Source organism: Amblyraja radiata, chromosome 10 (assembly GCF_010909765.2).
Source record: "Amblyraja radiata isolate CabotCenter1 chromosome 10, sAmbRad1.1.pri, whole genome shotgun sequence".
Taxonomy (NCBI): domain Eukaryota; kingdom Metazoa; phylum Chordata; class Chondrichthyes; order Rajiformes; family Rajidae; genus Amblyraja; species Amblyraja radiata.
In genome coordinates, this window is record NC_045965.1 from 43,110,527 (window position 1) to 43,135,636 (window position 25,110).

General features: G+C 43.6%; 1 protein-coding gene across 1 annotated transcript in view; it reads left to right on the forward strand.

Annotated features, from left to right (window-relative positions):
• plpp3 (phospholipid phosphatase 3) overlaps positions 1 to 25,110 on the forward strand; it is a 129,401-nt gene that overhangs the window by 98,587 nt on the left and 5,704 nt on the right. The window contains exon 5 of the mRNA XM_033028689.1: positions 19,012 to 19,188. Coding sequence (XP_032884580.1) covers positions 19,012 to 19,188 — 177 coding nt within the window. The remainder of the gene's footprint in view (positions 1 to 19,011; positions 19,189 to 25,110) is intronic.

Consider the following 25,110-nt stretch of genomic DNA (forward strand, 5'->3'; position numbering starts at 1 on the left):
TCAAAACCTTTCCTATCCATGTACCTGCCCACATGTCTCTTCATAGATTGAGTGTCTTTTGAACTTTTTCATCACATCTGACTGGAGGATTAGCCATTGTGTAATCTACATGTGCAAAGTGTAAGAAATTAGGGAGTAAGTTTTACTCCTAATTCTGAATCCCCTCAGCCTTTTACATCAATTTGCAAGAGATTTTGAAGCATTTAAAAGAGTTGTGAAGCACAGAAGCAGGTCCTTAAACTCACTGACCTCTTGAAATTTACAGTAGCCAGATAACTTGCCACCCAGCACACTTTGACATGTGGGAGGAAATAAGTATGTGTTAACGTGAGCACTCCTAGTTCCATCCACTTACTGCCAACACATTTCACTTACCGAATCCCCTGCCTCTTTAATCAGTCTAGAGATGAAGGATCCTAAACTGAAATGTCGAGAGTCCATTCTCCCCCACAGATGCTGTCTAGTCCACTGAGTTCCTCCAGCGGCTCTTTTGTTTTGCTGCAAGTCAAATGTGTACTGTTCCATGTGTAAGAAGGGACTGCAGATGGTGGTTTAAACCGAAGATAGACACAAAAAGCTGGAGTAACTCAGCAGGACAGGCAGCATCTCTGGAGAGAAGGAAATGGGCAGTCACCCATTCCTTCTCTCCAGAGATGCTGCCTGTCCCGCTGAATTAGTCCAGCTTTTTGAGTCTATCTTTGATGTAGTGTTCCATGATGGTTTGTTTAAAATAGTTATTTCCTTCTTTCTCACTGGAAACTATAATGTTTTTTTCTGTACATTTTAGTTTATCTTTAAGGCCTTAAGAATGTTCAGCAAAATTGCAAAACTTCTACGGTTTCATTTTCTTACCTTTCCTGCATTAATAATGATGGTTTTATAACATAAACATTCAGTTTCATACGCAATGGAACTGAAAGAAGAAATATGTCCCTGGGTGATCCCGTCAACACTTTCAACACAACTGGCAGGAATAATGTGCCAAGCAAATCATCTCAGAGCATTTCAGACTAATATTTTCTTTCAATTCCAGAATTTCCCTAACATTTAAAATTTACATACTTATTTTGTAGACATATTATCGAGAAAAATATAGCCATGGTTCTAAAGTTATGAGGGAGATTTGCACTAAAAAAGTTAGCTGCACTCGGGCTTGTCTTGAAGTTAAGATCAGTTAGTGAGTTACATTTAACTTTTGGTGGAAATATCCTGACTTACCGCCCAGGACGAGTTCTAAATCATGTGGTGAAAATTCTCATTACGGAATAGTATTGGACTGAATAACTCAGCATTGTTCTCTGTAAACCAGCTGTCACAAGTTCAATGGGTACAAACCGACCAAGGGAGGTTTGCTGTGGATTATGTATACTGAACAGAGGTATTCAATTTATATCACACTCCTCTATCCCCTGTGGTGTTACACATAGGAAGCCAAAAGCAAATGTTGTCTTCAGGTGAATTAGAGGTAGGGGAATAGGGCGATGAATTGAACAGGGTACACAGATGCAGTTTGGTGTTGATTGAGGTATAGGTGGTTCTCTCTGGTGCAGACTGAAGAGTGAGCAGACAAGGGTGGTACAGTGTCACACTTGGCAGCAGAATGTAATAGTTTATGTAGGCAGCTTCCATTATAAATGGAGGCACAGGAATTTATAAATGAAAACTTGATTAAAAATGCTTGCAGATAAAGGATTTTTGTTTGAATTAATATTTTAAACTGGCCTAGGAATTTATTGCTGCCCAGAGAGGCTCATTAATCTGATGCCAATCACTGTTTTGGACGTGGGCCCACCACTTGAAAATTCAGTAGTATGCAAGTAAGGCGTTTTCTTGCACCAGTTCAAGCTGGATGGGGAGAAAAGGTATGTCTCGGGCCAGGTCTAGCTTGAGTTGGGTGATAGGGGGAAGAGGGGCTATGAGGACAAAGGGGTTGGGGGGTGGTATGGAATGGAAAGGGTTTTCGGGTGAGGGATATCTAACCAGTGATGTGGAGGCCTGATAAGGCTCTGGTAAGAAGTGTGGGGAGTCACTTAAGGAAATCTCGAACTTAAGGATTTCTTGATTAGAATGGGTGTCAAGGTTTATGGGGAGAAAGCAGGAAAATGGGATTAGGAGGCAAAGATCAGCCATGATTGAATGGCGGAGTAGACTCGGTATGCCAAACGGCCTAATTCTACTCCTATAAACTTGCGAGATGTCTGTAGATTATAATGGAATGCAGTTAGCGACTTAGGTCTGCAGATCAGAGATGGGGCCCATGAGAGTGATAGGTGTGTGATATCGGGCAAAGAGTACAGGGGTTATTTGGAATATAGTTTGGATTGGTGAGGGGATGCCGAAGGAGAATGGATAAGAGAAAAGTTAACCCTTTGGATAATTCAGAAGGCCCCTTTTAAATCCCACTGCTGCTGACTAAGCAGTAGTATTGCAACCTGCTAGGGCTGAGTGTACAGCGGCAGGCAGGTTTCAGGACCGTGCAAACAGATTTTTCTCGTTGAAGGTGCAGTCATCCAGGTGAATAGAGGATATTCCATCACACTCCTGACTTGTGTCTCGTAGGCGATGGAAATGCTGTGTGTATTAGATAGCGAATCATTCACCACAAAATACACAGCTTCTGCCCAGAAACTCTAGCCACATTATTTGTGGCTGCTACAGTTGGATTTCTAGCCATTGATAACCATCTGGATGTTAATGTTGGAGGATTCATGAATGTCAGGAAAAGGTGGTTTAATTGCAAGATATTCAGACGGAAACAAAAATTAATCTTGATGTGAGAAGCTGATTTGTGAGAACTTTTGTGATTTGCGAAGCTCTTCCTCATCGTTCCGCTTTATTAAACAATTAATTGGTATGATGCAGTTGTATGGAATGTCTAAATCTGGGCATGAGGCCATGGGAACTCTCAACTGCGGTGATAGGGATAGTAGGCATTGAAAATCAGCTGGCAAATTTACTAGAACAATTATGCAGTTCTGGGGTGAAGGTTTATTAATATCAGGTCACAGATACCACAACTCATGCAAGTCATTGGTGGAAAGGGCCATGGTTTTACTCAATGGGAACTCAGCAAAAAATCTGTTTTCCCAAGCCCTTGTGCCACCTGTTCCTAAAACAAAACACATGTGAATAAATGATGCCTGATATTTTAGCAAGTGTACAAGCACCCTCTTAACTTTAAGATTATGTGGCAATTACAATAAATGTTATTTAAGCTTCACTGAACAGTATCACTTCAGCTGCCATCACTAACAATTTTGGCCACATTAACAATCATATCTTCACTCATCAATCTCTCCAAGACAGTAACATGTAGGTTAAAATTTAAAAAGCATTCATGATTAAATGTGTAGAAAGGAACTGTAGATAAACACAAAATGCTGGAGTAACTCAGCGGGCCAGGCAGCATCTCTGGAGAAAAAGGATGAGTGACGTTTTGGGTCGGAACCCTTCTTCAGACTGGGTAACCTGGGCTGGGGCTTCAGCCAGTCTGAAGAACGGTTCCAACCTGAAACGTCACCCATCCTATTTCTCCAGAGATGCTGCCTGACCCGCTGAGTTAATCAAGCATTTGTGTCTATCTTCATGATTAAATGATAGTTGTGATTAAATTATAGTTAATTGTATTTTTCCTCTTCAACAGATTACATGCTTTATTTTTCAACTGTCAATAACTGTTAATACTAATGTTGAAATAACTAATAAAAAAAACAAGCTTTCTTGCCTGGTACTGTTTGGAAAACCAGCAGGAATATTTGCATGTTTTTGAAATCGGTAAATGGGCTTGGACAAGATGTCTTTTTGTCCTGATTGCTGGATCCCACTTTTCATTCCAACCCAGAATGATGGGATGAATTGCATCTTTGGGGTGCAAAGGTTAAATATGGAATCATTTTCAAAACCGTAAACATGGTTTCTAGAGGCCATGAACCTACAGAGATAACTCTGTCATGATTCAGTTATTTCACAGCGCTGTTCAGAGCAAGGATGACGAGTATCATATGTTACACCATTGCATTTTAAGGTTCCCAAATGTTGCCAGAGTTAATATAACAAAGAGGAAAATGCATATTACATTAAACTTACACATTACCTGGACTATGTGGGTCACTGAGTGTAGTTAAATACATAATTCCAACTTTGGTATATTTTATGATCGTGTTTATACTTTCCACCTGTTTAATTGAAGAATGTAAATAGTGTTTGGGTTTTTGCAGATTCATAATAACTAAATGAATGATCATTTTCATCAGAGCTACTCCAATTCCGTCAATTCTCAGTGATTCGCTTTCCAGTCACTTCTTTCTTCTTTCACTGAGGTGCACTCTTCCTTGGCTACTTACAGTAAAATATCAAAGGCGCTAGGCTCAGTTCTCTGGTGCATTGGTCCCCTAATGCACTGCATTCCTCTTGAAATTGATGAGATCTTTCTCCCGTTCAAAGTCGTTCTCCCTTCCACAGTTGTTCAGCGACTCCATAGTAGGAATTTGTTTCCAATGGTGTTGTGGATCTGTTGGTACAAGCTGTCCTGATTCAAAACGTCGCTACGTGTTGCTGCAGGTAGATTGGCGAGAACAGGCCCTGCACCCTGCAGCGGGTGCAAAGGTCTTTGACAGCAAGTTGAGCAATATCGCCTGGCGGTTGAATTTTAGTTTAGTTTATTGTTACATGTACCAAGAAAAGCTTTTTTATTGCTTGCTATCCACTTGTGGAGCGTTATGAAAGTACTTGAATGTCCCTGATATGCAAAAGTATCGAAAAAGATTAAAAATTATTATGCATCAATGAAATAATGATACAAACTAAATTTATTAATAATTTAAGAAAAAGATCTTCATAAGCAAAACACAAAATCTCTTCTAAACAAGTAAAGGCAATGGTAGTGAGTATGGCCACATAAAGACATCAAGGTTGAGTGTAGTAGGGGAGACAAGGGAAGGTGAAGGTAGAGCAGGTAGGGACAGAGTGTCCGATGCATAAGACTGTGATCTACATATGTTGGTCTACATATCTACTGAATTAATTTTTTTATTTCACAAATAACAAACAAACTGCAAAAAGTCTTTATGTCAGTGTCTAGTGTTTAAACAAAACAGCCTTGTGGCCCCCTGTGGTGATATCCATTCCCTGGTATGAGGGGTGTCCCCACCGGACTCTGCTCCTCGATGCCCAACAGTAATAGACCACTTTTGCATTTATATATATTTTTTAAATATTCAGCATTAACAATATATCCAAAATAAACGTCAAAAATTCTTCATACATTCTCAGTGTCTATCATTCAACAGTGTCATACTCAGTAGCATTCGCACCTATCTTTATTTTAAAAAGCGCCCTTGTAACTTGTGCCCCCTTTGAGGTAATGACCCTTCCCTTGTTTGAAGTGTGTTCCCATTGGACTCTGCCTCTCAGTGTTCAGCAGCGGGAGGACCCTAGACTGGTCCGCCCCAACAGAGTCTTGGCGTTTGCGGCACCAAGCGTCAGTCAGTGAGTTCCTCAGCATGTGCTTCTGCAGCCTGGAATGGGCCAGTTGGCAACGTCCCCCAACAGACATCTCGTTCTGCTGGGAGGCCAACAGGTTTCGGGCAGACCAAAGAGCATCTTTCACTGAGTTGATGATCTTCCAGCACCACTTGATGTCTGTCTCCAAATGTGTCCCTGTGAGTCTGTAAATTAGAGTCTTCTGTTATGGGGCTGTTTGGGTTGAACCATGACAAAGACCCTTGCATCATTCTCCAGACCCTATTGCATTTATTGCATCAAGCATCCAATTTTAATAAAAGCTAGACTAAGTGGGACCCGTTGGGTCCCAGTCACACGGGAGCCCTGGTCCCCCAACGGAACCCGTTCCCCAATGCAACATTCCACCACTCACCCATTCCCCCAACGCAACCCGATCCCCCAATGCAATATTCCACCACTCACCCATAGCCCCCCACGGGAGGTCTGGTCCCCCAAAGCAAACTGCTCCCCAACGCAATATTCCACCACTCACCCATTCCCCCACAGCAACCAGTTCCCCCAGCGCAATATTCCACCACTCACCCATAGCCCTTCACTGCGCTGGAGCGGCTCATTTCCCCTCATCTCCAAACACTCCTTCCCCTCTCCTTTTTCTTTCCCCTACCCTCAGTCACTCCCTACCTCCCTCCATAACTCATCTCCCCACCATACCCCCCTTCTATCCCTCTATCCCCCTACCCCCCCACTATCCCTCCTGACCTTCCCCAGAGCCCTCCTCGCCATCTATTCCCCAATCCCTACCTCCCCCACTCCTCTCCCTCTATTCCCTCTCCTCCCCCACTCTCCCTCCTCACCTCCTCCACTTTCCCCCCCCCTCCCTCCCTACCCCCTCCTCTCCATCAATCCCCCCACACTCTCCCTCCTCACCTCCCCAGGATCTCGAGGTTGTCGGAGTCGGCCTCAGAGTCAGAGTCGGAGTCGGCCTTGGAGTTAGCTCTGCTCGCTCCGCTCCTTCAACTTTATTTTCTACGCCGGTGAGTGACAGAAGACCCAGCCAATTAGTGCGGCGATGATGCACCGGAAGGGGCGTTGCCGTCCCGGGTGACTGACAGGAAAGGAGACCAATTTGCGTGGTGATGACTAGCAGGAGAGGAGACCAATCTGCGCTTGTGCGGTTTTAAAGATTTTTAAACCTTTAAAACCTTTTAAAACTTTTAAACTATACCATCAATCAGAACAAAACTTGTTGCACTTGAGCACAGGAGAATGTTGGGTAAGGTGGCGAAAAATCGTAGCGCTATCGTGTACTGTTTGAAAAACCACACAAACCGGAAGAACACAAGATCAGAGTTTTAGTTATGTATAGATAGATGTAATTGGTATACAGACTCACAGATGAAGATCATTGCATTTTTTTGACTCATGGTGAGCACAGGTATCCAGTATCCTCTTGAATTATAAATAGAAAATACCCATTAAGATTTTAGATTTATGAAGGACATATAGCGGCTTCCATAAAGTGATCTTATGTAGGCTCTCCAGTTGAAAAAAAAGTAGATGATGCTCTGTTCCATATTTTTAATGAGATTTCAATGTCAGAAAAATGTATAACTTTCTCCACAGCTGTTTGCATTCCATGCAATCTGCCAGTGGTTAGTCAAGGCATTGAGAGTTGTTTGTTCGTGGAGCAAATGTGAATCATTAAGCATATACTTTTTAAACATGCGTGGTGCTTTAGCAGGACATACTTAACTGGTGGCAGAAAACTCTCAACACTTTTGGGATGGAAGTTTTCTTCGCACGCACTATCAATATAAATAATAATCTTTTCCGCTGGGACATCTGAAATGTAATGAGTTCAATTCTGCTTCTGCCTCTTCCTCCAGCTTGTACAGAAAGACAGCAATTGGCTGGAGTGCATTCCTGTGCTTGTGGTCTTGCCCTACCTATCTCTAAGCAAACTTACCTTAGATTTTTTTTGACTTGTGAGGACGGTGCTATGCTTCCTGTTACCTCTTACCATTGTGTCCCCACATTTCCACAGCAATTGGCAGGAAAGCCCAGCCCTTAAATTGTTGAGAAAACAGCCATGGGATAAATTCTGTAGAGACTAAACTCCCCTCCCCCACCTTTGCAACTAAAACCATCTGCATCTCAGTAGTGGGATTCAAAGATCTTTGGTGGGATTACTGTTCATTGTTTACTTCATTCGTTGCGTTATCAAACCAAAGACTATTGCCCAAAGCTTTCGATGAACTAACCATTGGCTGTTGCTGCAGTATGCCTTGTTTATTTCTGGTTGATGTATAAACAAGTAACATGAAAGACTAACCATTTGTGGATTACAACAGTAATAGTTGTCAAAGTTGTGGGAACTTTGAAACTCTGCATGTCCTAACATTTTCACACAAATCCTCCCAAAACGCAAAACAAAAGCAAATTAAAATATCTCTTCTGTTTAAATGGATTGTGATTGCCTGTAACAATCGGGGTTAGATGAGTGAGCAGCCCAATAACTATTCCAATTTCTTAATGTGTCATTAAAGTAGCATTGAGCTGCCATATCAGCACATGCAAAGGGGCTATCACGTTTGTTTCTGTCCTGGGCATACTCCATTGTCAGAGTGAGGCCCAGAGCAAATTGGAGGAACAGCACCTCATATTTTGCTTGCGTAACTTACACCCCAGCGGTATGAACATTGACCTCCAACTTCAAATAGCCCTTGCTTTCCCTCTCTCCATCACCTCCCCTTCCCAGTTCTCCCACCAGTCTTACTGTCTCCGACTACATTCTATCTCTGTCCTGCCCTCTCCCCTGACATCAGTCTGAAGAAGGGTCTCAACCCAAAACGTCGCTCATTCCTTCTCTGTTTTGTGTCTACCTTTGATTTAAACCAGCATCTGCAGTTCTTTCCTACACTTCTGACCCATTTAGCTTAGTTAAGATGTGCAGCATTGAAACAGGCCCTTTGACCCACCGAGTCCTTCCTGACCACCACTCACCCGCTCACACTAGTTCTATGTTATCCCATATTCTCATCCACTCCCTACACACTATGGATAATTTGCAGAGCCCAACTAATCTACAAACCCACATGACCTTGGGATGTGAGAGGAAACCAGAGCAACCGAAGGAAACCCATACAGTCTCAGGGAGAATGTGTGAATTCCACACAATCAGCACCCTAGGTCAGGATGAAATCCAGGTCTCCGGTGCTGTGAGGCAGCAACTTTACTGGTTGCACCACTGTGCCGCCCTAATATGAGATATCTGTAGAACTGACCCATTGCCAAGCTCGACTAGACATAGTTAAAACTTATAGTGTTAATCAAAAATCAGTGCTGAAACTGGAGCAGTTCTGTTTTTTAGTTTTGCTTGAGTTTGAAAGTTGAAGGGTACTGGGTGTTCCTCGTATTCCTTCCTATTATAATCTGCAAGCACAGCCAAGGAAGTTAGTAATGGCAAGTGAATTATATTCTATTGCAAACCGGCAACATTGAAAGCATAATAGCCCTGTGTTAAATAACAGTATTGCCCTAAAGGAATACTCCAATATAATGCTTTACAAATGGTCTTTTCCTTCAATTTTCATCGACAAAAATATATTATAGGACCCATAAGAAAATACTGTACATGGCTGATTTCCTCAATGAAGTCATCGGTATCCTATGAGAGATTGTATTAACCTTGGCTTCCTGCACTCCCTCTATATTTCTTCTCCAGTTTCCCAAAACCATACACTTAATGTAAGGTTATGCAGATTGTTTCCAGATCTCAATCAGGACTGTTATGAGCTACTATCTAGGAGGTTTATGACATGTGTTTAGAGCACTTATCCCAACGGTCTCATTGGTTTGTTTGATTTCCATCCATTAATGCCCACAACATTGTGGCTCAGATGTGGAGGGTAGATTATAGGAAATGAACCAATCTCACGTGTCTTTTCCTTCGCTTCATAGATGCTGCCTCACCCGCTGAGTTTCACCAGCATTTTTGTCTACCTTCGATTTTGCAGCATCTGCAGTTCCTTCTTAAAAATCTCACGTATCTGTTGCTTTTTCACTGTTCCACAAGGGCAACCATCCATCTTGCAATATAGAAAAATTGCTAAGCAACAAATAAATCCGTAGCAAGGCCTTTCCTTGAGCTTCACCGCAGGCAGGTCTAAATTCTACTTTAAGTAATACGTATCTTACTTTCAGGGTTTTATATTTAAATTTAATTCAGCTATTATACATCTTACTGTTCGTTGTTTTTTTCCATGTGGCCAAGATTAATTGTTACAAAATACATTTTATTTGAGGGCTAATCTCTTAATGAAGGCCGTTGGAGACAGCGGTGGAGGGTCAGAGCGGTGAGGGCTTGAATCGGGCACGGGGCTTGTTCTCACAGAGACCCAGGACCGTTGGAGACAGCGGTGGAGGGTCAGAGCGGTGAGGGCTTGAATCGGGCACGGGGCTTGTTCTCACAGAGACCCAGGACCGTTGGAGACAGCGGTGGAGGGTCAGAGCGGTGAGGGCTTGAATCGGGCACGGGGCTTGTTCTCACAGAGACCCAGGACCGTTGGAGACAGCGGTGGAGGGTCAGAGCGGTGAGGGCTTGAATCGGGCACGGGGCTTGTTCTCACAGAGACCCAGGACCGTTGGAGACAGCGGTGGAGGGTCAGAGCGGTGAGGGCTTGAATCGGGCACGGGGCTTGTTCTCACAGAGACCCAGGACCGTTGGAGACAGCGGTGGAGGGTCAGAGCGGTGAGGGCTTGAATCGGGCACGGGGCTTGTTCTCACAGAGACCCAGGACCGTTGGAGACAGCGGTGGAGGGTCAGAGCGGTGAGGGCTTGAATCGGGCACGGGGCTTGTTCTCACAGAGACCCAGGACCGTTGGAGACAGCGGTGGAGGGTCAGAGCGGTGAGGGCTTGAATCGGGCACGGGGCTTGTTCTCACAGAGACCCAGGACCGTTGGAGACAGCGGTGGAGGGTCAGAGCGGTGAGGGCTTGAATCGGGCACGGGGCTTGTTCTCACAGAGACCCAGGACCGTTGGAGACAGCGGTGGAGGGTCAGAGCGGTGAGGGCTTGAATCGGGCACGGGGCTTGTTCTCACAGAGACCCAGGACCGTTGGAGACAGCGGTGGAGGGTCAGAGCGGTGAGGGCTTGAATCGGGCACGGGGCTTGTTCTCACAGAGACCCAGGACCGTTGGAGACAGCGGTGGAGGGTCAGAGCGGTGAGGGCTTGAATCGGGCACGGGGCTTGTTCTCACAGAGACCCAGGACCGTTGGAGACAGCGGTGGAGGGTCAGAGCGGTGAGGGCTTGAATCGGGCACGGGGCTTGTTCTCACAGAGACCCAGGACCGTTGGAGACAGCGGTGGAGGGTCAGAGCGGTGAGGGCTTGAATCGGGCACGGGGCTTGTTCTCACAGAGACCCAGGACCGTTGGAGACAGCGGTGGAGGGTCAGAGCGGTGAGGGCTTGAATCGGGCACGGGGCTTGTTCTCACAGAGACCCAGGACCGTTGGAGACAGCGGTGGAGGGTCAGAGCGGTGAGGGCTTGAATCGGGCACGGGGCTTGTTCTCACAGAGACCCAGGACCGTTGGAGACAGCGGTGGAGGGTCAGAGCGGTGAGGGCTTGAATCGGGCATGGGGCTTGTTCTCACAGAGACCCAGGACCGTTGGAGACAGCGGTGGAGGGTCAGAGCGGTGAGGGCTTGAATCGGGCACGGGGCTTGTTCTCACAGAGACCCAGGACCGTTGGAGACAGCGGTGGAGGGTCAGAGCGGTGAGGGCTTGAATCGGGCACGGGGCTTGTTCTCACAGAGACCCAGGACCGTTGGAGACAGCGGTGGAGGGTCAGAGCGGTGAGGGCTTGAATCGGGCACGGGGCTTGTTCTCACAGAGACCCAGGACCGTTGGAGACAGCGGTGGAGGGTCAGAGCTTACCAAATCCCGTAACGTTCCACACTCCATAGGGAGGGTTTCTGGGGAAGCCGCTGATTGGTGGGAGCAGACTAGAGGAAGCAGCTGATTGGGTGCAACCTCAGGTTAGCATTTCTGCTTTCTGGTTAAAGGTACAGTGATTTAGTAAGGGTACAGTGAGCTAAGGGTACAGTGGGCTAAAGGTACAGTGGGCTAAAGGTACAGTGGGCTAAAGGTACAGTGGGCTAAAGGTACAGTGGGCTAAAGGTACAGTGGGCTAAAGGTACAGTGGGCTAAAGGTACAGTGGGCTAAAGGTACAGTGGGCTAAAGGTACAGTGGGCTAAAGGTACAGTGGGCTAAAGGTACAGTGGGCTAAAGGTACAGTGGGCTAAAGGTACAGTGCTTTTTGTTTATATAGTGAAGGTACAGTTTAAAGGGCAAGAGGGAGCAGTTGTTGTGAGTCAGATACCTGCTGATTTCTCCCAGCAGTTTCTATTGTATTGTACTGGTATCGGATCCAGGGTAAGACGAGAGAATGACAGTCAGAGCAGTGTACTGTTCTGGATGTCAGATGTGGGAGGTCATGGTGTCGGATGTCCCTCCAGACGTCCACATCTGCACCAGGTGCAGAGAGATGGGGCTCCTAAGGGACCGTATTAGGTTCCTGGAGCAGCAGCTCGATGACCTCTGTCTTGTCAGGGGGAGTGACGAGGTCATAGAGGGGAGTTATAGGGAGGTGGTCACTCCAAAACCTCGGGAGGGAGACATGTGGGTCACGCTAAGGAAGGGAAAGGGGCAGAGGCAGGAACGAGGGAGTACTCCAATGTCGGTACACCTTGCAAATAAGTACTCTTGTTTGAGTACGGATGAGGATGACAGCCTGCCCGGGAGTAGCAACAGCGGACGGGCCTCCAGCACAGAGACCGGCCCTGTTGCTCCGAAAGGTAGGGAAAAAAAGAAGAGGGCAATAGTAATTGGGGACTCTATTGTTAGGGGGTCGGATAGGCGTTTCTGTGGCCGCAGTCGGGAGACCAGGATGGTGGTCTGCCTCCCTGGTGCCAAGGTCTCGGACGTGTCTCAACGCATCCAAGATATCCTGAAATCAGAGAGAGAGGAGCCTGAGGTCGTGGTACATATTGGTACAAATGACATAGGTAAAAAGAGTGAAGGGGTCTTGAAGGGAGGATTTAGGGTGTTGGGACGAGAGTTAAGGAAAAGGACCAAAAAGGTAACAATCTCAGGATTACTGCCTGTACCACGCGACAGTGAGAGTAAGAATAGAGCGAGGTGGAGGATAAATGCGTGGCTGAAAGACTGGTGCAGAGGGCAGGGATTCAAGTTTCTGGATCATTGGGACTTCTTTTGGGGAAGGTGGGACCTGTACAGAGAGGATGGGTTGCACTTGAACCCGAGGGGGACCAACATCCTGGCGGGGAAATTTGCAAAGGTCACTGGGGGGACTTTAAACTAGAATGGTTGGGGCGAGGGACTCAAATAGAGAAAGCTAGTGGACCGAATGGGAGGCAGGAAGCAGAAAAGGGAAGCACTCGGACACAAGAGGAGAAAGAAAAAAAAGGAAATAAACAGAGAAGAAGAGACGGGGGGTTTCTTAAATATGCATATTTTAATGCTAGGAGCATTGTAAGAAAGGTGGATGAGCTTAGAGTCTGGATAGACACCTGGAAGTATGATGTTGTGGCGATCAGTGAAACATGGTTGCAGGAGGGCTGTGATTGGAAACTAAATATTCCAGGGTTTCATTGCTTCAGGTGTGATAGAATTGGAGGGGCAAGAGGTGGTGGTGTTGCATTGCTAGTCAGGGAAGATATTACAGCAGTGCTTTGGAAGGATAGATTGGAGGGCTCATCTAGGGAGGCTAGGGAAGCGGAAAATCAAAATGTGACAGGAGGATCCAGAATGTGTGAAGATAAAGCTCTAGATGTAAAAGGGGCAAAAACGGAAAGGAAGGGTAGTAAAAATCATCTGAAAGTGCTTTATCTAAATGCGCGGAGTATTCAAAATAAGATAAATGAATTAACGCTGCAATTAAGTATATATAGTTATGATATCGTGGCCATTACGGAGACATGGCTGCAAGGGGATCAGGACTGGGAGTTAAATATAGAGGGGTACTCGACAATTAGAAAAGATAGACAGGAAAGAAAGGGAGGAGGGGTGGCCCTTTTAATAAGGGAGGGAATAACGGCAATGGAGAGGAAGGATATTGCGTTGAAGGATCAGGATAGTGAAACAGCTTGGGTACAGATAGAGAATAACAAAGGGAAAAAAACACTAGTGGGTGTAATTTATAGACCTCCAAATAGCTGTGACGCTGTTAGTCAGAACATAAATCTGCAAATAGTTGACGCATGTAAAAAGGGAACTGCTGTAATCATGGGGGACTTCAATTTTCATATTAATTGGGCAAACCAAACTGGGCAGGGTAGACTAGAGGAAGAGTTTATAGAATGTATTAGAGACGGGTTCCTAGAACAGTATGTCACGGAACCGACAAGGGGGGAGGCAATCTTAGAATGGTCCTGTGTAATGAAGCAGGATTAATTAAAAATGTCATAGTTAGGGACTCGTTGGGAACAAGTGACCACAATATGGTCGAATTCCATATTCAAATAGAAGGGGAGCAGGTTGAAACTCAGGCTAGGGTGCTTAGTCTAAATAAGGGGGATTATGAAGGTATGAGGACTGAGCTGATCAAAGTTGACTGGGATAGCAGACTCAAGAATAAGACGGTGCATGAGCAGTGGTGTACGTTTAAGGGTCTACTGTATAACCTTCAAGATAAATTTATTCCTATGAAGAAAAAAAGGGGTAAGGGTAAGAACAGTCAGCCATGGCTCAGTAAAGCTATAAAGGATAGTATTCGGCTGAAGGCAAGGGCATATAAGGTAGCCAGAGGTAGTGGGAGGGCAGAGGATTGGGAAGCATTTAAAGGTCAGCAAAAAGTAACTAAGAGATTAATTAAGACGGGGAAAATAGGCTATGATAGGAATTTAGCGAACAACATAAAAACTAATAGTAAGAGTTTTTATAGCTATATAAGAAGAAAAAGGGTGGCTAAGGTGAACGTTGGTCCATTGGAGGGTGAGACTGGAGAGTTGTTGGTGGGGAACATGGAAATGGCAAAGGCATTAAACGAGTATTTTGTATCAGTCTTCACCATAGAAGACACAAAAAATATTCCAACGCTGGATAAACAGGAGGCGGTAGGAATGGAGGAGCTAAATACTATTAAGATCACCAAGGAGGTGGTATTAGGGAAATTAATGAGACTGAAGGAGGATAAATCCCCTGGGCCTGATGGATTACATCCAAGGGTCTTGAGGGAGATAGCAGTGGGGATTGTAGATGCATTGGTGATAATTTTCCAAAACTCCCTGGAGGCAGGAACGGTCCCAGTGGATTGGAAAATGGCCAATGTAACACCTATATTTAAAAAAGGAAGTAAACAGAAGGCGGGTAACTATAGACCGGTTAGTCTAACATCGGTGGTGGGTAAAATGTTGGAGACAATTATTAAAGAATCACTAACGGGCCACTTGGATAAACATGACTTCATCAGACAGAACCAGCATGGTTTTGTGAAGGGGAAATCGTGTTTAACGAATCTGCTCGAATTCTTTGAGGAAGTAACAACCCGAGTGGATAAAGGGGAACCGGTGGATGTGGTATACTTGGACTTCCAAAAGGCTTTTGACAAGGTGCCACATAAGAGACTATTGCTAAAAATAAAAAATTGTGGGATTGGGGGTAATATATTAGCATGGGTAGAGGATTGGCTAACGAATAGGAAGCAGAGAGTGGGGATAAATGGTTCATACTCGGGATGGCAACCGGTAACTAGCGGGGTTCCGCAAGGGTCGGTGCTGGGACCCCAGTTGTTCACAATTTATATAAATGATTTGGAGGAGGGAACGAAGTGTAATATATCAAAATTTGCGGACGATACGAAAATGGGAGGGAAAGTAGGGGATGAGGAGGATAGGAAGAGTCTGCAAAAGGATATAGATAAGCTAGGTGAGTGGGCAACAACTTGGCAGATGAAATTTAATACTAATAAATGTGAAGTCATTCACTTTGGGGAAAAAAATGATAGGGCAAGTTATTTTCTAAATGAGGAGGAGCTGCGTTGTAATGCTACGCAAAGGGATCTAGGGGTATTAGTACATGAATCACTAAAAGTCAGTATGCAGGTGCAGCAAGCAATCAGGAAGGCCAATGGAGTTTTGGCCTTTATTGCTAGGGGGATTGAGTATAAAAACACGGAGGTCTTGCTGCAGCTGTACACGGTATTAGTGAGACCACATTTGGAATACTGTGTACAGTTCTGGGGTCCATACTTAAGAAAGGATGTACTAGCCCTGGAGGCAGTGCAGCGAAGGTTTACAAGATTAATTCCTGCAATGAGGGGATTGACATATGAGGAAAGGTTAAGTAAGCTGGGACTCTACTCTTTGGAGTTTAGAAGAATGAGAGGCGATCTCATTGAAACGTATAAGATCGTAAGGGGCCTTGATCGGGTGGATGCACCGAGGATGTTCCCAATGATCGGGGAGGCTAGAACTAGGGGACATAGTTGCAGAGTGAGGGGGGGCTCTTTTAAAACTGAGATGAGGAAGAACTTCTTCACCCAGAGGGTGGTTAGTTTGTGGAATTCACTGCCCCAGGGAGCAGTGGAAGCAGAAACGTTAAATATATTTAAGTCAAAAATAGATGGTTTTTTAGCTGCCAAGGGGATAAGGGGCTACGGGGAGAGGGCAGGGATATGGACCTAGGTATGGTTAGTATAGTAGACCTGAGTGATCTCCTGGACAAGTGTCGATCGCCTGGATTGGGGTCGGAGAGGAATTTCCCGGATTTTTTTCCCAAATTGGACCTGGGTTTTTATCCGGTTTTTTGCCTCCCCCAGGAGATCACGCGGTTCTTGGGGTGGAGAGGGGTGATAGCGGTATAAAGGGGAGGGTAGTGTCTTGTGTTCTGTGTCTTGTGTCTACTGTTTGTGGGTAAGTGTGTCTGTTTAGTGTTCAGCCATGAGTGAATGGCGGTGCGGGCTCGACGGACCTGGTGGTCTACTCTCGCACCTACTTTCTATGATTCTATGATTCTATGAACCTATTATAGAAAATACACAGATTTGAAGTGGATATTCATATTGAGTGAGTAATAATGGTAAGAGATAATAATAATAATAATAATAATGGATGGAATTTATATAGCGCCTTTCTAATACTCAAGGCGCTTTACATCGCATTATTCATACACTCCTCAGTCACACTCGGTGGTGGTAAGCTACTTCTATAGCCACAGCTGCCCTGGGGCAGACTGACGGAAGCGTAGCTGCCATTCTGCGCCTACGGCCCCTCCGACCACCACCAATCACTCACACACATTCACACACAGGCAAAGGTGGGTGAAGTGTCTTGCCCAAGGACACAACGACAGTATGCACTCCAAGCGGGATTCGAACCGGCTACCTTCCGGTCGCCAGCCGAACACTTAGCCCATTGTGCCATCTGTCGTCCCATAGATAGAAGCTATGCACTTAAGAGGCATGCGGAAATCAGCAAAATATTAGTCTATTTCTGTGGTGTGATATGTTTTGTCCAGGCTATTATTTTCAAATTAGTTCTTGTTTATTTTATGTAGACTTGAAGCACTCCAATGATCTAAACAGGAACTGATTGCAAAACCATGTTGTAGCAAGATGACAGAAATATTTGTTGCAGATTGTGCAAATGTTTTTTGTTAACTTTGTTTATTACACATTGCTACAGTCACTTGGCTGGATACACACAGTAACATTAAAAAAAAACTCTTCTTAAATTAGGGTCTCCAGTGCGAGGCAATGCTAAAGCCCCTGTCCCACTTAGGAAACCTGAACGGAAACCTCTGGAGACTTTGCGCAGTTCCCGCAGGTTGCAGGTGGTTCCCGGAGGTTGCAGGTAGTGGAAGCAGGTAGGGAGACTGACAAAAACCTCCGGGAACCGCACGGAAACCTTGGGTGGGGCACAAAGTCTCCAGAGGTTTCTGTTCAGGTTTCCTAAGTGGGACAGGGGCATTAAGTAGTATCCTTACTATTTGAGGAGTTAAATTTGAACATCTGTTTCTGAACATTTTGAGCACATTAACTATGAGTACTTCAAAGTGTGGTTATAGTGATTAAAATTCCCTTTAGAATTTATGATTACTACATATTTATGGATGCTAAGTCTTGGCATTTCTTTGTTTAGATTGCTATTGTTAACAGTACAATAATTAATGCAACCAGCATGCCATAATAGGTCAAGGCCTGGTTTCTAATTCTGGGATCACCAACATCTGAATTGTATCTGAATGTAATTTTGGAGAGGTTTATGGAATGCACAGGATTGGAACAATCTGTCTCCAGGGTGAAACATTTTTGGAACAAGAAGAACCAGCCGTACACTGTATAAGTGCATCTTGTCAGTCAGTTGTGGAACTGATTAGTGAGCAGAGGACTTGGCCAAAAACATGAAAAATTATTAGGAGTGGCGATGAGAAGAAATTAAAATAAATAAACAAATGAGGTCCGAGTTATTTTCATGCAAGTGTAGAAACAATATACTGAAGTAAAACACACATATGTGAATTCAAATTTTGAACTATGAAAATTTACCAACAACCTTTACTGCTCAAATTACTTCCATAATATTGCGTGACTGCACGAATGTAATGGAGCTTTACATATGACAAATCTAATCTTGGTGACTGGATGGCAGCAGGAACATTAGAACTAAGGGTGTGTTGCTTTCAATTAAGAAAACAAGCGAATTAACAAAATATCTCAAACTACTGAGGGTAAATAAAATTAAAATTAAAAATATTTAAAGGTTTGAAATATTATTTATATTAACCATATAACAATTACAGCACGGAAACAGGCCATCTCGGCCCTACAAGTCCGTGCCGAACAACTTTTTTCCCTTAGTCCCACCTGCCTGCACTCATACCATAACCCTCCATTCCCTTCTCATCCATATGCCTATCCAATTTATTTTTAAATGATACCAACGAACCTGCCGCCACCACTTCCACTGGAAGCTCATTCCACACCGCTACCACTCTCTGAGTAAAGAAGTTCCCCCTCATGTTACCCCTAAACTTCTGTCCCTTAATTCTGAAGTCATGTCCTCTTGTTTGAATATTGTACTACTGAATGTTCATTGACCGAGAGATATTCAATATTCACAATAGCATTATTTTAAAGAGAGACACATGAAACTGCAGATGTTGGAATCTGTAGCAAAAAAAGAAACCGCTAGAGGAATATGATTAAGATGGATGTTAAAGAGCTTACGGGAGAAGGCAGGAGACTGGGGTTAGGAGGGAGAGATAGATCAGCCATGATTGAATGGCGGAGTAGACTTAATGGGCCGAATGGCCTAACTCTACTCCTATTCCTTATGACCTTATAATTCATTGGTCAGGAAGCATCGATGGAGGCAGAGGGATAGTTGACATTTCGGGTTGAGTCCCTGGACCAGCTTTGTGGTGTCTCGTCTGTTTTTCAGATTAGGCTTAGAAAAAAATGACAAATGAATAAAAAAGCAACACTAACTTCAGAAACTAACTGCCCCTTTCTTTATCTCTTCAGTTTTATCTGCAGGCTCGCTTCACATGGAGAGGAGGCCGGGTCCTTCGACCCTTGCTCCAGTTCACCCTGGTGATGATGGCTTTCTACACTGGTCTGTCTCGAGTTTCAGACCATAAGCATCATCCCACAGACGTTTTGGCCGGCTTTGTGCAGGGAGCCCTGGTGGCTTATTTCATTGTAAGTATTATGTCATTGTATTTTACAACCTTTCCGAGAAAAAAAAAATTTGTGTTTAAAGTTTTAAACGCAGCTCTTAAATGGCCACGATTCAACAATTCAAATCCGACTCGCAATGATTGCAGCCGCCCTGGGAACCGAGAGCAGAGGAAGCGGATAGTGGAAATTATTATCTACTCTGGTTAACCTGCCAATTTCTTTCTATGAGAAAGTATTCATGCTTCAAAATGTGTGCTTATCATTCTCCGGATAGGTTGATTACAGTTTTTGTTAGTTCAGGTCAGGATTAAATAAAAGAGTACTGTATAACCCTGCATTCAGTCAGTTGTAACACTATAATTTGTACTGGAGAAAGGCATTTCAAAGAAAAAAAATAAGCAGCAAAAATTCAAACTTAGACTTTATGTCAACATCAGAACACCAGTCTTCTGCTATTATATATCTTTCACTGTCTTGGTAGTGAGGCTGAAAATACTTAAGAGCAAGATTTTACCAAAAATGATAGCAAATAACAAACATCTTGATGTGGTTTAAGTTGAATCCACATATTGCTATAAACTAATAACATTTACATAGAACCACTAACCTATTCCATCACCGTAAAGTGGTACATGGATATTTAACTGTTTACCCAGTTATTGACTGCAGTATGAGCTTGTCCACTGAAACATTTAGTATATGAGTTTGGATAAAAATATCTCAAGAATCCAATGCATTGAAGGCATGTTGGAACAGTAGCAGCTTCTAAGTATACAATGCTCTTACAGATTGGAACGCGACATTAAATACCCGCTTACATTAAAACTCCACGACTGGGAGGTTGCACTTCATTGAACTGCTGGAGGTGCCCATTAGTTGTTCAAGGCAAAGGCAAGACCATGAAAGAAAGATTAGGACCATGGAATTGGGATTTAGATCAGTCATGTACACTTCATAGCTACACTTTATGTCCATTTCCTGCACACACCCTGTGAATATAGTAGCTGAGAGTCCGCATAAAGCTCTTGCAGAAATATTATTATTTGATGCATTGTAGGAGTGTGCCATTGCACGAACACATGTGTCTTCAAAATAAATATTTGGAATGAGTCTGTATCCAGATTTTGTTGGCAGTAATCAGTTCCAATATGCTGTTAAGGTCCTGAAATAAGGACTGCTCACTTCAATAAGAGGTATTTCTAATGTTGATTCCCAAAAGCAGTAAATGTATTTAGCTAGTTAAAAAAGGGAATGCTAGAGTTATGCATTATTTGATTATTTTCATGTGAACTGATGTGCAATAACTAGGTGACTGTGGTGAATGGCACAACTGTTATTTTTATATTCTACCTTGTGTAGAACTTTCATCTCAACAGAACTTTTAATAATGGATTTATTTTAGCACTAAAGGAGGCCATTTGTTTATTAAGCCCATTTCGGCTTCCATCGTTTAGTTTAGAGATACGGCATTGCAACAGGCCCTTCGGTCCACTAAGTCCACGCCGACCAGTGATTCACGCACATTGGCACTACCCTATACACTAGGGACAATTTACAATTTTACCTAATTATTTTACCAATTGACCTACGTCTTTGGAGTTGTGGGAGGAAACTGGAACACCCGGAGAAAGGCCATGCCGTCACAGAGAGAGCGTACAAACTCCGTACGGACTGCACCCGTAGTCAGGAATAAACCCGGGTCTCTGGTGCTGTCAGACAGCAACTGTACCGTTGTGCCACCGCACCACCCTACATCCTGTTGGAGTAATCTTCATTTTTTCATTGGTCTCACGCTATGGCCCTGCCAACTTTTTTTCCTGCAACATTTCCCTAATTCTTTTCTGAAAGAGACAATTGAATTTTCTCCCTCTATTATTTCTTTGTGTAGGAATTCCAAATCATTAAAGTAATCAAGCTAAGTCAGGTGAATGACCAGTTAAATATTACCATCTTATACATTTATAAGCCGGTATTATTAAGTGAACAATCCTGACCTGCAGAAGTACTGAGTTTGTGCAACATTGGCTGAACCCACTGACCCAAACTGATATGTTTCATTGGAATACAGACTCATCCTGACCCAAGCCTGGTGGGCTTGGGCCCGATAGCCAGGTGCTACAGTGATATACCACACAGCACGAGGATTCACTCCCTCAATGCAGCATAACCATCATATCCTGTTGGTTACTGCCCAGTATGAAGGAATGAGTTATCACACTTTTATTTCTCACCACTATACTGAGCCCTCCATTTTAGAGTCACCACATTAAATCAAAGGGAGGCTATTGGGGATAGCAGCTAGCATCTGATCTCTTGACGTTTCACTCCAATGCACGCACCTGAACTAGGAGGTTTTGGACCAGACCAGCAGCTGAGGAAAGGAACGAGCACAAGGAGATTACGATGTGTGGGAAGTAGAAAGGGGGCAGTAATGTAGGAAGCTGCCTCCTGCTCAGATAGTCCGGGCAAAATTACTGACAATTCAATGAACATGATCCTATTTCCCTTATCCACAGCGAGTCTCTTCTCACTCCCTGCCTATTGTTGACCACAGCAGCATCTCCATGACCACAGTACCAAATTCAAAGTCCAACAAATCCACATTGCAAATCACATTTATACAATCATGTATCATCGGATGCTGCCTGACCCACTGAGTGCTGGAGTAACTCAGTGGGTCAGGGAGCATCTGTGGGGAATGGTTGAGTGATTTTTAAAGTCAGGACCCTTCTTCGGACCTTTGAAGTCTGAAGAAGGGCCCCAACTTGAAACGCCACGTATGAGTATGAAGAAGGGTCCTGACCCAAAATGGCACCTATCCATTCCATCCACGAATGATATGTATTTAACCTGTTGAGTTACTCCAGCACTTTTGAGCAAAACACAAATTCCAGCATCTGCAGTTCCTTGGGTTATGCTATGAACAAAGCAATGCAGACATCGACTGGTTATCCTTCTCCATTCTCTTGGCTGTCTGACCCACTGAGTTACTCCAGCACTCTTGAGCAATACATAGGTTCAGCATCTGCAGTTCCTTGCGACTCGTATTAAAAAAAGCAATGCAGACATCAACTGATTATCGTTCTCCATTCTCTTGGTATGTTTTGAGTATCATGGTTTCTCGCCATTGCCACAACAATGTGAAAGGCTGCTGACTTTCAGCTGAACTGGTTTTTGATTGATTTTGCGGATCAATTTGACCTCAAACCCTGGTAAGGGCTGCTTTAGACTAATCTTTCCTTGATCAGCGTAACCTGGGCTGTCCTAACAAGTAATGAGCATTAGTTGAAGCATACATTCATCATAAATGATCTTAGCTGAGTAGCCAAGGATTCTGAAACAATCGCTTTGAGGGCTAGGGCTCTCTCTCCTGCAGGAGTATCAAAGATGAACATCCCTCGGGTTCTACAATAAGGATCACAGTCTCTGAATAAACATCATTTACGGTGGCACAGTGGCGTAGCTGATCTGCTGCCACACAGCATCAGAGACCTGGGTTCAATCCTGACCTCGGGTGATATCTGTGGGGAGTTTGCACGTTTTCCCTGTGGGTTTCCTCTGGGTGCTCCGGTTTCCTCACACATCATAAAGATGTGTGGCTTTGTAGGTTATTTGGGTTTTGTAAATCCTCCTACTGTGTGGAGAATGGATGAGAGAATGGAATAACATAAAACTGGTGTGAATGGCTGATCGATGGTCGCCGTGGACTCGATGGGCCAAAGGGCCTGTTTCCATGCTGTATCACTAAACAACTTTAAACTTTTAGAACAAATATAAGGAGAAATGTATTCTCTCAGCTGCTGGTGAACCTGTAGTCTTCACTACTATTGAATACTTGAATGGTCAAGTTGCTGAATGTATTTAAGAAAGAGGTGGTAGAATTCTAGACGGAAAAGGCATTAAGGGGTATAGGACCCACTGAGAATTTGGTAGTGAGATAGAGAATCTGCCATGATTGTATTGAGTGGTGGAGCAGACTCGAAGGCTTAATAGTCCACTCTAGCTCCTATTTTCCATTATCTCTCTGTATACCATGCTGGTTTGTTGCTGCTAGAACTGGCTCAATGTCACTTTATCTTTCGAGAGAGAGAGAGAGAGAGAGAGAGAGATAAGTGTATATCAGTTAGCATACAGAGAGTGGTTGATATCTGGAACTCTCTAACAGAGGAGGTGTTGGAGTCAGATACAATCAGCACGTTAAGAGTAATTTATTCAGGAACTTAAATAGGAAAGGAATAGAAAGAAAGAAACCTAACGTGAGCACATTTAATTAGTGTAAGTGAACAAAAAGATCAGCATGGATATGGTGGGCTGAAGGGCTCACTTCAATGCTGCACTACTGTGTGGCTATGACATAATGATACCAATTCTTTATTTAATAACCTGGTGTTATTAAATAAAAATATCTTATATTTCTTAGAACCTGGCAAATTTACAGCATTGACTCCAAGGAAAAGCTCCAAAAAATGTATTAGGAACCACAAAGATTACTTTTGCAATATTTTTTATAGGCTTTGCTTTCTTTTGAGTTACGGCATTTTGAGGAAGTGGTAATTTGAAGATCAATAAATATATGCATAAATAGTGAAGGCCACAATATGCAATTTTACCCTACATCCTGTTATATTGATTGGGGATTATTAATTGACATATAGTCAAAATGAGCAAGGTCAGCTTGAGGAGCACCATGTTAAGTTGCGCACATTTCTACCATACATCATTCTTAAATATTGGGCCCGTTGTTTTAATATGTATAATTGACAGTCTCTGACCTTCAAGCCGTATATTTTCACTGAGATGTGCAATTCTCCCTCTAATTCCCGGCATGTTTAATTGAAATGAAGAAAATAATTGCAAGTTGTTTATCCCAGAAGTGAAAAACTTTAATGATAACTGTAACGAGAGAAGTAGTGCCAAAGGGAAATCTTTAGCAGGGGCGGATCTCTACATGTGCTTCACTAATAATTCATGCAACAGACTGGATTGTAACCCAATGACTGTGGTGACAGTGTGCTAAGGGAAATTGGACACGCAAATTAATTGACCAGCACAGCAGCGCATATATAACCACATAATATCATATGGTTAGAGAGTTGCATTGCTTGACTAACCAAAAATACCAAAAACCTTTTGTTTCTTTAAACCTGAAACATGAACCCTCAATTATGTTGCAGGAGTGACTCAGAAGCAGGCTTATCATAATCTCTCATCTCTGATCCTCTCCTGATCCTTAAGAAAATATATATGAGATATCAATAGTATCCTAATTGTTTCTCGTAATTCAGTTTGTTTGGACAGTTTGGGGTTGGGTGTTTGGAGATGGTAATTTCTGAGCATAATGTCGTTGTGACTTACAGTAAACCGAAATTCCACCCCTTTTTTCTTTCAATAAAACCTCTGATTAATAACAGAGGTCATTTGAAGAATTCAGAATACTTTAATTCATAGATCATCGGATCCTGACTAAATGGTGCATTCTTCCTGAACACGTTGTGGCTGCTTAATAATGAGGTTGTAAACTGTGACCTTTATCCCCATGTCTATCTCTGTTGACGACATGGCATTGTTCTGCTGGAGCTGGGTTTGTAAAAGCTGACTCATGCATTTTTACCACCCAAATGTTGGAAGGAAGCCCCTTTACTCATAGCTGAATGTAATGATCGTTTGCCATTCATTTGAAGGACTATTTCATGGTTACTACTACCTCAATATAATAGAAAACAGAAAATTACATTTTGGTCTGGAATTATTCTGAATGCATTTTCTGTTTAGAACAGAGAACAGTACAGCATCGGAACAGGCCCTTTGACCCATAATGTAGTCAAGAGCGTTTTATTGTCATCTGCCCCAGATAGAACAACAAAATCCTTATTTGCAGCAGCATAACAGAATACGTGAAGATAGTACTCTGTAAAAAATATAATAAACGAGAGAAAAAAGCTT